General features: G+C 35.1%; 1 protein-coding gene across 1 annotated transcript; it reads right to left on the reverse strand.

Moving 5' to 3' along the window:
- Positions 1-9,245: 9,245 nt before the first annotated feature.
- Positions 9,246-13,402, reverse strand: LOC144572058 (ADP,ATP carrier protein 1, chloroplastic-like). The gene is made up of 5 exons (XM_078321469.1): positions 12,497-13,402; positions 11,315-11,584; positions 10,787-10,930; positions 10,034-10,381; positions 9,246-9,907 (listed from the first exon to the last, which is right to left on the reverse strand). The coding sequence occupies exons 1-5, from the start codon at positions 13,268-13,270 to the stop codon at positions 9,509-9,511; spliced, it is 1,935 nt and encodes a 644-aa protein (XP_078177595.1). The 5' UTR covers positions 13,271-13,402; the 3' UTR covers positions 9,246-9,508.
- Positions 13,403-15,306: the final 1,904 nt, after the last annotated feature.

A 15,306-nucleotide genomic window follows, 5' to 3' on the forward strand; every position in this document is an offset into this window, starting at 1 on the left:
TTTTCTAATTTTTTCATGAACAATTTAAAATCCGGTAATAAAATATAAACATGACTATCGGATCGGCACATCGCGAAATTATTACAGCATGACAAAAACGTTTATAAACGTGTCTTCTCTTTATTATTTTTGAAACATCACTTCACATTACATGAAAAAATATATATTTTCATGAAATTTTCGATCACGACATATTGTCACCCCACGTATTTAAAATATACTAGCCCAAATTCTCATTGATATACAGTATATGACCCGGATTCCGTGAACCTTATCCAATTGAAATAGGCGTAAGCAAATTAAATAACCGCAGCGCTGTATTGAACTGAACCGGATCAAAACCTAGGAATTCTAATTTAATCTCTAAAGGTAACATACACTTTTCGTATGAACTTCCTCTTGTACCGTTGTACGTATTCGGAACTAAAATGACATCTGAGTACGACCCAATTTGTGACTTAAACGCCAAGTCTTGAAAATTGGTGAGTATTGACGACTAGAGAGGATGGTTGAATATTTTTGCATGCCCAACACGAGGTGGAAATAATTCCGCTTCATGGAACGGATTTTTTTTTTTTTTTAGCCTTTAGCCCTCTAGTATCTTGTCGCCTAAGACTCGCCTGCCCATATATGTCCCCGCATGGATCTTCATGTGTCCAAATGGGAAAAATAACGTGGACTCGTCTACATTTAAAAAAAAATTATATAAAATTTATACTTCACCAGACCTGCAGCGGATTCATAATTTTTTATTGAATGGACAAAAAAAATAGTGAATGATTTTAAATAGTTAATTATATTTAAACCTATTAGTTAACAGGGCACTAAATAAAATATAATGATTTTTTTTTTTTTGATAAAAGGCTTTTTGGGCCCGTTTCATTAAAGAAACTGGAAAGGTTTGTTACAAACAAAAGAAACTGTCTCTCTCATACTGTCTCTAGATGCATACTGCTACCAAAAGCTAGAACAGAAAGAACAAAATGCACGATAATATATTACTGAGAGTTCATGTAAATCTAAATCTAGGTACGACTAAACTAAGCGAAGCTGGTGTCATTGGAATCAATCTCTGCAGGGGAAGGGGGCTGGTAGAGCACCATTTGCAAAGCATGCTCTTCCTCTGATGCTGCAATGGGATCCCAAACCTGGAGAGGGATGAGATCGATGTTCTCTGGCAGCCACTCAGTTTGGATGATATCAGTGATGTGTTTCTTGAAATTCCCTGACCAATAAGTAATAAGTGAAATGATTAGTAAAACAATTGTTTTAAATGTTTTTTTTGGGGTTGTCGGGTTAAAGCACATCTCATTTCTCAGTTTCCATAGAGACCAACATAAAACACTAAACATAATCAAAAAAGCTTTTTTGGAGGACCCTGAAAGAGTGGTCGCAAAAGACAAAATATCAGAAATAGTGGACCATTTGGCAAAATGATGTTGGCTTAATCCCATCCAGAACCATATCTGTTGAGTAAGTGGGCACAAAAGAAAAAGATGATTGGTGGTTTCTTCGTGGTGACAAAAGTGACAAGTAGTGGATCCTCTCCATCCTCGTCTGCTAAGATTTTGTTTAGTGAGAATTCTATTTTTTGCTAGCAGCCACATGAATATTTTGATCTTATAGGGTAAAGGGAGAGTCCACCATATCATAGCATTAGGGAGACAGATTCCTCGAAAATTCAGAACCCTGTACAAGGATTGGACAGTGAATAACCCAGATGGTTCCCATTTCCATGCCATACTGTCATGTCCATGAGTAAACAAAACCGAACTAATGAGATTCAATATAGATAACCATTCATCTAACGAGACTGGGTCAAATTGCCTCCTAAAGGTAATAGCCTTGCCCTGAGAGTGAACAACTGCACTAAGAGAAATGTTTTTATTAGAGCACATCTCATATAAGACGGGATATTGCACATTCAAAGCTAATTGATTATTCCAAGTATCAGTCCAGAATTTCAAAGTGGAGTGTGATCCAGGAGAGTTGATAACACTAACTTTACCTAGATTATCTAATGCCATAATATTTTTCCAGAAATGAGAGAAAGGAGAAGGGTGTCTTGAGTAGTACTTTGCTATGATTAGAGTTTTCCACAGCCCAGTAAATGTATGAGAGTGAAATTTCCACCACCACTTCATTAGTAGTGCTTTGTTCATCTGTTTGAGATTTAGAATACCTAACCCCCCTGCCTCTTTAGCAAAGCAAGCGGCTTGCCAGTTAACTAGAGCATATTTTTTCCTACTTCTAACAGTCCCCTGCCATAGGAATCGACATCTAAGACTATCAATCTGTTTAATGACATAATCAGGTACTTTAAAGATGGATAAAGTATACAAGGGGATGGATGACAGAACTGAATTGATGAGAGTTAATCGCCCTCCAATTGACAACATTTGTCCTTTCCAATTTTACAATTTGGATTCAACTTTAGCAATAAGGAAATCCCAGTCCTGTTTGGTTAGTTTAGATTTATGTAAAGGTAGACCTAGATATTTCAGTGGAAAATGTGCAAATTTACACCTAAAGAGTTCAGCTAGCTGAGGTCCTAAGTCAGTGTGGATAGCAAAAAGTTCAGTTTTTTGGAGGTTCATTTTAATGCCCGATACGGCCTCAAAAGCTAGCATGACCCACCAAGCTGATTCTACATTAGTTGGATCATTTTCTAAGAAAAGAATAGTGTCATCGGCATAATGATAATTCGTAATAGCTAATCCATTTAAACATTTGGGACCTAATCCTTTTATAATCTGGTGCTTCCTACCCTTAGAAAAGATGTGGCTGAGTGTATCAGTAGCCAGAATAAAGAGGAAAGGCGAAAGGGGATCACCCTGTCTCACCCCCCCTCTTACAGTAGAAGTATTGAGTTAACTCTCCATTGACATTAATGCAAGATTGAGAACTTACTAATCACAGGTGTATCCATTGTATCCAAATAGGGCTGAATCCTCGTAATTGTAATACCTCAAGGATATATGACCAATGAATTTTGTCATAAGCCTTTTCAAAATCAACCTTAACGATTACTCCATATTGTTTTTGAACATGGCTATGATGGATAATCTCCTGACTAATGAGAACGTTGTCTAAAATGTATCTCCCTTTTAAGAAGGCAGATTGGCTAGAGTCAATGAGTCTAGACATTATACTCTCTAATCTATTGGTAAGGACCTTCGAAATGAGCTTAAAACTAATTGACCTAAATTTGTTAATAAGTTGAGCATCTTGCTCCTTGGGTATCAGGCATATAATGGATTTGTTGATCTTATGCAAGTCTAAAGTCTGTTGATGGAAACCCTTACATGACAGGACAACATCGGACTAAACCAAATCCCAAAATTTTTGATAAAAAAGGAAGGTAAAACCATCGGGGTCAGGTGCCCCAGAGGGTTCAGAAGCAAATACAGCGTGTTTAATCTCCTCTGGAGAGAAAGGAGAAATTAAAAGGAAATTTTCTAAATCAGTAACTTTATCATTTGGGGACCAAAACTAACTATCCAAGGATCCAAATTTCATCCCTGGTTCTCCTAAGATTGCCTTATAATATTGCACAATATGTTGTCTAATGTCTTTGGAATGAGAGGTGGAATGTCCATTGATGTCTAATGAATGAATTCTATTAGTTTTCCTCCTATGAGTAGCTATAGTGTGGAAAAACTTGGTATTGCTATCTCCCTCCTCTAGCCATTTTTGTTTAGCCCTAGTGGCCCGGTATTGTTCCTCCTCTTTATAAAGGATATCTAATTGATTCTTACAGGAGAGCCATTCCTGATATTCAAGATCTGAAAATACTCGTTGGTCCTGAATAAGTTCGAAAGCATGTAACTTACAAAATATAATGATTTTACTTCTAATTCTAACTACCATTTAGAATTCAAAAAATTTAAATCTTAACTCTAATTACAAATTAAAATTTCAGAAGAAGACAAATTAAATTACTAGAAGAAGAGGGAGAGTTAATCTGAATTTATAGATCTTCACAAAAATTGAAAATTTAGAAAAAGAAAGTTGCCCCTTAGTTCTTATTGGATCCGCCCCGTTTGACTAGAAAGACTAAGTATGATATTGTATATTTCTTTTTGTCAAGGAGAATCTTACACAATTTTCGAATTTGTATAGGATTTTCTTTATCGAAATATATTGAACACACTAAACTTTGTTAGGTGTGAATCTTATATTATAATTTTAGTTAAATAAATAAATCATATAACTTCAAATGTATATGGAATTTATATTTATGATCACATCAAATCAGAGTTGAAACAAAAAAAAAGTGCTCACAAGTCTAAAGACAAAAATGTTGATGAGCGACTTCCAATAAACATTTGAATTGCCGAATGACTGGCTGACTGCCCGGAGATGAATTAGCTACTAAAATGGGAAAACAGAACTAATTAGATAATAATGAAGCTCCAGAGTAGCTAGGTGACAGTCACTTGATGCGATCTTGCAACATAGATTCTAGTCTGCTAAATATTGAAATTTCAAAATCTTAACCTAGTGAATATATGAAGGGCATGTTTTTTTTTTTTTTTTTTTCCATATTTTCACTAAGAGGTAGTCTACGGTGAGTTGCGAAGTAAAACGCGTTTCTAATTCACGCTGTATTTTTGTTTTGAAAGTCCAAATTACCGATCCGAACCGTTAGATATTTAATTCATATTGAAATGTGCTTGGAGACCAAATTTTACATTTTTTGGAATTTTTTTACTGTTTATTAAGCATTTTTAAAAATTGCTGTTTTGCTGTGAACAGTAAAACAGTAAAATTTTCTGGACCATCAGATCAGCGACTTTCAAAATTGCTTAATAAATAGTAAAAAAATTCCAAAAAATGTAAAATTTGGTCTCCAAGCACATTTCAATATGAAGAACAAGATGAACGGTTCGGATCGACGTTTTAAACTTTAAAATCGCAAAAAATGAGCGTGAAGTAATATAGTCGCTTTACTTCGTAACTCACCGTAGCCCAGCTCTTTTCACTAATAGTATCACACTAACGCAATACTAACATCCAATTATGAGACCCGGTCGTATCCTTAACCCTGTAAGGACGGGAAGTCTATGAAGTAACTCAAATTTTGAATTTAGATGCGAACCTTCCGATCAGAATTTGAACTAATTCAATCTGAAATAGAATACACTGAGGCCCTTCTCGGCGCATTGATGGGAATGGGTGTGGGCATAAGAAACAGTAACGCGGCCGAACAGAGCCTGAGTGTTTTTAATATTCGTACGAAAGCAGATTTGGTGGTCCTAATCTAAACTCAAAATTTGAGTCAACTCAATTTTTTTTTTTTTTGGAGTCAACTAAAAAAAAATTAATATACCTTGATGCGAACTAACACTTCAAACAATAGATTATATAGGTAACTCTTAAAATATAAAAAATAAATAAATGTATCATAAAATATAAAGATATAATTTATTACCCCATTAATTTAAAATTGTAAATTATTAACAATATAAAATGTTATATAATTCAATTTTATCGTAAATTACTAATTATAAAAATATAAATATTAAATAAATTAATTTCTACTGGATAAGTGACAGTACTATTGCGTGTTTTGAAAGTTAACTTCTGATTTCAATCTAATGACACGGGCATTTTATATGTTTTTTATAAAAATAAAAAATGAATTAATTTTATCATAAATTACATAATAAAAACTATACAATATATTTTATAAATCAATCTAACACTGATAACAAAACATTAAATAGTTATGTATATAAATAAAAGAAAAATAGTATGATAACACATACGAAATAGCTTCTACTTATATTCTTACATGATAAATTAATAAAAACTTTTTCTTATTCATATCCATATTCTTTTAAGTTAGAGAAATAATTTTTTTACCCACACCTGTCTTAACAAATACGATACAGCTAGATCGGGTTAAATGGATCTGAGTTCGGATTATCGGACTGAGTACAGTACTCTCAGCCCAATCAAGAATAATACGGTTTGAAAATTGTGTCAGATTGAATTAATGACTCAAATCTTATATATTGTACTCGATCATGCATTGCACTGGATCTGGATTCCTCAAAAATCCAAAGTCTGTATTCCTCCAGGTATTTGTGGTGCAATTTAAATAAACGGACGTCTCAGATTAATCTCATTGGAAACAAACTGAATCTGGTGTCTTTAGAAGCTATAGGAGCTTTGTTTTGAGATTTGTGTTAAGTAAAAAGAACAGTACTGATTTACTTATTGCATCCCAATGCCAGAATCCATCCCCCGTTGCAATTCATTTTCTTTCTTTCGCAGTATTTTGGTGACGTAATTTCTGGTCAAGTGTACTCAAAAGGTCGATAAAACCATTGACAAATATATATTAATCAAACGTGTGGGTTTTGCTTTAGCTTGCATTCCAGATTTCCAGATAAAACCAAAATACTACTGTTATTTAGATGTAACTCTCATGCCACCAGTGGCTTTTAATATTACTGTTATACTAAAATTTAGATGTTCGTCTCTTCTTCTTTTTTTTATATTCCCTAACATATAAATGTTCTGAGTATACTTTAAGAGTAAACAATATGTTGCTCATATTTCGATACCTATTGGGTTGCACATCCAAAGAAGTATATTTTATCATCGTTTGCGATGCTTCAGCAGCTAAATTACTGAAGTTGCTGAAAAAGAAATTACATACGTCTTCCTATTTTTATTGTATTTGTTTTTTACTTCACTCTTAAACATCAAACTCATGTGATACTTTTGAAAAGGGAGATAAAAAGAGTTGCTAGTAGTCTACTACTTGCCTCATTGAAAGAAAAGTGCTTTTGCCAATACATTTTCTCTTGATGCCCGTGTGGTCTTAGTTTCTTTTTTTTTATTATTTATAAAAGTGGATAAATTCCATCGATTTTACTAAGAAACTACAGTAAAGCACCCGTGTGGTTTTAGTTAATGTCTATTCCTCATTTTTGCAGAATTGCGAAAATTTTCATTTGTGTGCATTTTTTTCGTTCTTATGAGGTGTATTAAACTAAACAACATATAACACACTACATTCCATCTTTGAGTTACATATTTGTTGGGTTTTTTTTTTTTTTTTTCGTCGTCTAAGATTGATAGAAAATTGCTTGCTTCATCCTATTGGTGAGTGCAAGAAAATGTTCTTTTCATAAAATTGTGTACATCATTATATATGCACATGCTATATAATAATTATCTACATCCTTAATTATAATTCTTTTTTATCGTATGATTATAATGTCGCTCAACATCTCAATGTCTACCCGCAAAAACCTTGGAGATATCGCTCAGATTACCGTTTTGAGAGTCGACTGGCCACCCGTCTGCCATCTTGCCCACTCCGTCCCTCGTCTAACCCGGTTCATCTTGCCTCGCTTTATTTGAGCGGATGGCTCAGTTCAAGAGTTGTCTCTCGTCGTTTCGTTCATCTGTCTTGATTTTTCGAGTTCGGTTGAGAATATTGTGAATTCGTCCCACCCTATAATATTTACTATAACTATATGTGAATAAGGTACGTACTTATATGTTTGGATGTACTGAGAATAGCGAGAATAGCGCTGTTCCGATCCATTCAAACATACTCAATTGCTATTCGGAACAATGAGAATAGCGCTGTTCCGCTATTCCTACAAAAAGTCGGAATAACAATTGGTGCTCTCTCAAATGTTTAATTCCTCCATCGCTATTCTAAATGTTCAATCCAAACAACATTTTCGTTATTCCGAATAGCACCACATCAACACTATTCTCACACTCTTCCAAAAATCACTATTCTCAAATAGTAGTTATTCTAGCTATTCTAGAGTACATCCAAACGTACCTGATCCCGATGACGAGATTGTAAAGAGTTATCCCCTTCCTCTTCTCTTCTCTTTCTTCTTCTTCTTTTCCTTCTTCTATCTCTTCTCTGAGTGGTGACTGTCCTAATCCGGTTGATTCAGTTTTCGGTCCAGTTTGATTCAATGCCTTTTCGGTTGAGTGGTGATTGTCCTGATCCGGTTTGATTTAGTGCCCTCTTCCATCTCCTCTTTGAGCGATGACTGTCCCGATCAGTTTGATTCAGTGCCTCTCAGTTGTGCATTCCTTTGGGCGGCATCGATTTTGGAAAGAAGAAGATGTTTCGTCATCAATGAAGGAGGATGCGATGCAGCATAGTTTGCCAATCATGCAACCTGAAAAAATTACTGATGTGTCTACATTACCAGAGAAGAAAATGAAGGTTTACCTACATGCTAATTTGGCGCGAATAGACCAATTTGTATTATCTGGTCTTACATATATGTTAGTTCAAGACATAACAAATTAAATGATTTTACAAGTAGCTCAATATATGTATGGGTTTTTATGCTTTTGTTTTTTAATTTAACAAAAAAACCTATGTAATAACTACCTTGTAAATCGTTAGATCAATACAATCACCTACGGACTTTCAACCAAAAAAAAAAATCTCAATGTCTACTTGTGAGAAAACAGAAAAATTAAAGAGTTGCAAATTTGCCCAATCTCTTTCATGATCAACTACATATTTTCCTTGATTATGTAACATCGAAGCACGGATATGTATACGATCATTATCATCATCATTATTGTTATCAGGAGATAATGATTCGAGCAGGCCTTCGATGCGAGGACCCGTCCTTTTCTCTTCATAATAACAATTACATTTTCCATTTATTATTTTATCATAGTTGTTATTATTATTTCTTCTATTTTACTATCATCATCATTATCGTACCGGTATTATTGAAAATTTTCCAATTTCAAGTCCGTATATTATTTTTATTAAAATGATAACTAAAAACAAAATTCAATAAAAATGACAACTAAAAACAAAATTCGGCCAGATCGAACGCTGCTCAGACAATATTGTTTTCAGTTACCCTTAACTCTTAATTGTCTAATCTTTTTATCCCCAAAAAATATAAATATGGATCAACAATATCCAATCCGATTTCACCCCTAACTCTTAACAGTCTAAGCTAGCAGGTGCAACCGAAGTGTTAATAAAATATATAGTACTGGAAACTGAGAGGAAAATATGTACAACCATCTCGAACAGTTTCAATGGTAGAAAGAGCATAACCTATAACTTTTGGCTCATATTCAACACCCTGCAATTATCTAGCTCGACATCTTTGTGAGAGTTCATCTCAATCAAGATTTAAACAAAGCTATTATCATAGCAGGAAGCAAACCCAATTCCTCAGCATACAGTTGAACAGCTAATCAGTATAAACAATCACCCAAAATAATAGCAAAATTAAGATCTTGTATAAAATAATATGATAAAAACAGTAAAACCATAATCAGTTCTAAAATTCAAACTTCAAATATAGGCACTAATAAACCAACAAAATTCTTCAACTAGCCATCCATCCCCATGTACTAAAGATGGATACAGGAAAACAGTTTAAAAAAGGCCAATATTTATTCTTCTATTATTCCTATCTGATGATCGGGACTCCACCGAAACGGCCTAAAATGAATGATCAAATTATTAAACCCCCTTACTTTACTGAGTGCTGTAGCTCGAGGCCTCTGGCATGCTCTCGGATTCAGGTGGTGGAACGTCTGGTTTCAAACCTGATCCATTTGTAGAAACCTCAGGAGGGAGAGAGCCATTCTTGCTCTCAACTGGAGTGACATTTACATCAATTATTGACTCTTCCTTTGCTTTTTCCTTGAGCAGCCTCTCCTTCTCCAATTCTTGCTTTGCCAATGGAGAGAACTGAGAATCGAGGGACCTCACAGCGCCGATCCATGCCAGCACAATGACAAGGAGAATGCCACCGAGGTAAGGTGTGGATTTGGCAAGGGATCCGAATGTCAGAATCATAAATTGCTGGATCAATGCGCCTCCTGATTTGCCGAGAGGGTTGCACACCACATCTATTGCTGCCTTGCCTTTTACCTACATAAGTTCATAACACCATGTACTTTAATATATGCACCAAATAAATCAGTGTGCATTCTGACCACATGCATGCGAGACTGCAAGTTCATATTTTCATGCGTGCACACACACACATGTACTGACCTTCATATCCTCATCAAGAGGAATATAAGCCATCTCCTTGCACGGGTCGAACAAGCTGTACTTGGCACTCTTGCTAAAGATGTTCTGCAATGCACCTACATAGACAGCCGCAAGTAGGGGCGTCATGCCCACACTTGCAAGGAGGGGAGTGATCGGCTGTCCAAAGAGAATCAAAGAGAAGAAGCCGACACCGGTGAGGAGGAGCACAGTTGGGGTAATCATGGCCGCAACACCCCACCCGAACCTCCGCAGGATGACTCGGCCAAGCAACATCATGGTGAAGGTGGCAATGCCAGTTGCTGTCGAGAAATCACCCATGAATGATGAATACTCATTCGGGCTTGGGAACTGTTGAATCAACAAGAATTGCAAGATGTTAGAGCTGAGAGTGAATTGGCCTATAATACAGGTTTAAGAACTGTGACTTGTAGTGGATTATCATCCTTTTACAATCAGGTCTGGTGCAAGTGTCAGTGTGAAACCAATACCAACTGAAAACTCGGCAGCATCCCGCCTCTTTGTTTTTCATTGGTTTTAACTAAATTAAATTGGTGTTACATTGAACCATTTATGATAAGCAAACTCCTTTTCATCTCACAATACAGAAATTCAGGTTTTGGACTGGGGTTTGCTGGCATGTTTGGGCTGAAAATTCAGCATACCAAAAGAAGCTGGGATCGTTGGTAAGTTCTGACAAAAAGAAAAATATATAATCCAATGCTGAAAATTCAATCTTCAGAAATGAGTAGCAACCTGAGCCTTGAGCTTAGATTTCCATGTGACCTCAACTAGGTTGATACTGATACCATAAGCGACCACCAAGGTAGCAAGATCTCTGATATAGCGTGATGATATCAAGACTTTCAAGCTCTCTCCCATTCCTAGCTTTGGCTTTTCCTGCATACATAATTGAATATTATTGTCAAGAGTATGCAACTTGCTGGCTTCTGACACTTGGTTAATTGGAAGATGCTAAGTTGTGAAGCAACAAAAAGCAACCATATATCTGTTCTCTGTTTTATTTAATGAAATCTAGTTACATATTGGAGAAAAATTAATCAGTTCACTTAAGGAAATATACCAATCAATTCATTGAACTGGTTAAATTTAATACAGCATGAGTAGATAAACCATATTTTTATATAAGACCATAATTTCCTCAACACATTTGATGGAGCATTTGTTAATTAAACTGTTAGCCTGACACCTCCTAAAGCAAGGAAACAGGAAGGCATACCCATGAAACTACAAATATGGTAGTAATTAATTTACAAAAGATACCTTCTTCTTCTTTTTCTCAACCTTGGGAAGAGACGGGTCATTCAAGACAAACTTATTGACCCCCCAGTAGATGCCAGCAATGACAAAACCCAAGGCCACCACAATGCTCATCATTCCCTTGAGAGATACAGCCCACCCGTCAACTCCAGGCCCCAGGTTTTTCCTTAAGTTTGAAAAGTACTTCACTGTTCGTCCCGAAAATATCAATGCCACATTGGCGCCCAGACCAAACAAGGGATAGAATTCCTTCGCCTCATCCACTGTTGTAATCTGTCAAAAAATTAGCTTAATTAGTTCTTACTGGATCAGTTCCACTGCCTTGTATATCTTTTTCAATTCTATTGTAAGTTTTCTGAATTTCGGTATAGCTTTTGACTTTTTAATTAGTTGAATCAGTCACAATTATTGTCTTGTTTATTATGCAACAACTGGTACTATAATTTTTATTTAATTATTAAAGCTTTCAAATACTGGTACGTATTATAAAAAGGAATATTACTACATTGACTTGTACTATGGTGCTTACAAGCTTTTTAAGGTGTTATTTGAACTCTGAACATGTCTTATAATCAAAATTTCAATTATTCCCTGATCCCACACTGATCGCTGCCGGAATATTATGTTGTCTTGTTAAAACTAGTGGCAGGTTTTGTACCGATATGTGAGATTTCATATTAGTCTAAAACTAGTATTGTAGAGACTCCATATTACTTAATAAACAAATAGTCAGATAGTTGATTCCCTAATATCCGTACAGAAAATTTAATTGATCTCAAAAATCAAAACAAATTTTCTATATATAGACAAAGAAAAGAAAAAAAAAAAAAAGATTTCAATCAAGTAGCACACCCATCAAAACAAAATTGAACAAATGTGTATTGGATATTTAATATCGAGCTTGAATTGGAGATTATTATCCCGGCCTCAGTAAAATACATACAGCGGTTAATAACTAGTGTTAAGTGGAGGTGAAAAACTAGAATCTTTTCTAAGTAATAGAGGTGCATCACCTAATCACCACAAAATATCCTATTAGATTAAAGATCCCATCAAGCTAAAATTTAAGCTATTTGAACCTCGTTTGGCTTGAGAAATCAACCAGTACATAGTATAGTATGATTAACAGATCCACAGCACTAGAAATAACACAAAATATATTCACTAACAGTCCAAATATTTTACCTGATTAGCAAAGCCCCAGAAAAGAACTGAAATTACGACACTACCCCACAGTTCGGCCATGACATAGAAGAGGCAAAAGCTCCAAATCCTCAGTATGGCAATAGGTCCGAGAAATCTTGGCCCCAGAGTTGCTAGGAGTCGATCTGCCAGAGCCGTTGGATGAATTGCATCTCGCATAGGGTACATTAGAAATCCAAATACACCGAAAAACGCAATAAATGGGAAAATAACAGTGTAAAACAGAGACTCCTTTGAAAGGGTATCTGAGAGCTTGCTGTATAGGAGCATAAAGCCCACGGCCATGGGCAAATTAACCCAAGTTTTCAAAAATGGAATAATTTCAGCACTGCTCCCTTTTGCTGTCACGACTAATACATCTTTGGTATCTCTCAGAATTGTGTAATTGAAGAGAATACAAAAGAACATAAGACCCAAAGGCACAATTTTTTTCAAGGTCTGAAACTCCACACCGAGGAATTTGGGTTTTTCTGAGGGAACTGCAGCTCCAGCGGCTCCAGCGTGGCAAAGGTGGAGCCTTTTTTCTGTTTGGGGTTTGTCGCTATGGGAGAAGAGCAAGCGTTGGCCATTTAATGGCGTTTTGAGCGGAGAAAAGGGAGAGAGCTTATCTCTGGAGAACAAGGCTTGTTGGGTTCGGAGCCTTATCGGGTTTTGGGGTTTTAGGGCAGCCGCGGTGTGGAGGCGCGTTCGCACTCTAAACATTTGTGGATTGGAAGGAAGAGATAGGAGGCCATGACTACGGATTGCTCCTTCCATGGATTAGTGTGTAGAAACCGAAATATCTTGAGAGGGGGTTGGAAAGGGGAGCAAGGGATAAGAGAGTGAGGCGAAGTCCCAAAAAGAGGAAATGGGCAGAGGGAGAACTGCGGTATTTATATTTAGTTTGAGGATTAATTTTAGAGAATGAAAAAATTAGTTAATACAAGGGGAGGGATTTGGTAGATTAGGACTGTCAAAGGACAAAGGCTCAAAGCTGAGATATTATTTATTGTTAAACAATGAATTGCTTTTGCAGAGGAGAGGAGCGATGGAGAATTAGAGAGAGAGTCGGAGCCAGCGGCGATACTATTTTTAAGAGAAAATCGGTCTTCTCACGTTTCCTAGTACCGCGCTGTGATCTGATGTGACGCAAACCATGTGGCGGCTGGACTCACTTGACAAGTCAATTCTCAATACATGTTAGGTGGAACTAAATTGTGAAGTATATGCTAATTCCCCCGACGTTCTTCAAACCAAGAAATACGTAGTTTCAGGAGGGTTAATGGACCAAAAATACTTTAAATTAATCTGTGAGCGGAAAGGAAAAAGGAGATTGATTGCTTGGTTAGTTGGTTATAGACTTATAGTTTGGCTCTGTACACGTTGTTTTCGTCTGAAGTTCCACTACAACAATCATTATATGCACGAATCCGTATCACCTCAGGTACCTGAGGTGAAATCGGTGATTCTGGACCGTTCATTTCACTTTACAAGAATTTCAAAGTAGGACCCCTACAATCTCAACAACTACCTGATTGAGTTTGGCCTGAATGGAATTAATATGAGCCGTCCATTTTTATTAAATTGCACTATCTAGGGGGTGGGGTAATGGCGTTACACTATTAATATATAAACACAACCAGTGTTGTATAAAATGGCTGTTTAGCTCCACTAATCGATTAATAAGTTATTGACGGTGATTGAATCGTTAGAATAATTTATTTTTTGTTTATATGATTATTAGTTAGTTATTTTTTTTGCATTTATTCATCATATGTATTATACTTTGTCTTGTTTTATCTTAGCTTTTTTAAATAATAATTTCATAAAATTTTATTATTTAACAACGAAACTAAGTTAAAATAAGTTTATTTGATAAATTTAATGAGTTAAATTAATTATTTTTAATAATTATAAGTATATCCACATAACTTTAATAAAAATATTAAATTATCCGTAAAATTATAAATAATCAGCCACATACCGATTAATCACTTAACGGTACTCTGTATGTCCGACAAGTACATACCGTTATTTACAAAACTAAACACAACACACATCGATTCTTATTATGAATTTATATCTTCATTTTTAAAATTGAAATAGTTAATTTTTTAAATCATTTAATATTTCTCTGTATATTGAAATCATATTAAGCGGTTTGAACTAACAACTTAAATATTGAAAATGAAAATATAACATATTAAGGACTTATGTGCGTTGTGGATAATATCATAGCCTCACTCTGTGTATTTGTAAAAAGAAGTGATCGATGCCGTGTATAATTTCCACAGAAAATGCTATCTCCATAGATTAAAAATACCTTTCCGTGACATACAGCTTCTCTACCTCTGTCATGACTTTAAAAAGGAAAGACATACAGCTGCTCTCTAAATTATAAATCAAATTCAGAAATAATTTGATGAGGTACAAATATATAAATTTGAAAATAATTTGTTTCCTTGTATAACATGTAATTATATTAAGAATTTGAAGTCTAAATTAATTTTTGCAAATAATTAATTTGGACTCAATTCGGAAAATTCAGAAAATAGTTTGAAAAGTCATTAAGTTATATATTTATTTGAAAAACTATTGAAAGCAAATAATCCGTAGATAAGAAGCTCATGATAATATTCACGAAATTTCATACTATGTTGTGAAATTCTTTTTCCACCCTTTGAACAATCTTTAAACCAGCATTTTTCCACATTTGTTACTATGCATTTTTTTTTATGCATATAATCTAGATGATTATTCTAGTGCTCGTACTTTTTTCCGAGTGCGTAAGCAATTTAAAAGAACAAACGGTC

The sequence above is a fragment of the Carex rostrata genome, chromosome 19, assembly GCF_964058835.1.
Source record: "Carex rostrata chromosome 19, lpCarRost1.2, whole genome shotgun sequence".
NCBI lineage: Eukaryota > Viridiplantae > Streptophyta > Magnoliopsida > Poales > Cyperaceae > Carex > Carex rostrata.

Coding starts and splice junctions, on each gene's coding strand:
- LOC144572058 (XM_078321469.1), bottom strand. CDS start 13,270: ATGGAAGGAGCAATCCGTAGTCATGGCCTCCTATCTCTTCCTTCCAAT. Junction 11,585..12,496: donor TCTGGGGCTTTGCTAATCAG/GTAAAATATTTG, acceptor ATTTTTTGACAG/ATTACAACAGTGGATGAGGC. Junction 9,908..10,033: donor CTCTTGATGAGGATATGAAG/GTCAGTACATGT, acceptor GAACTTATGTAG/GTAAAAGGCAAGGCAGCAAT.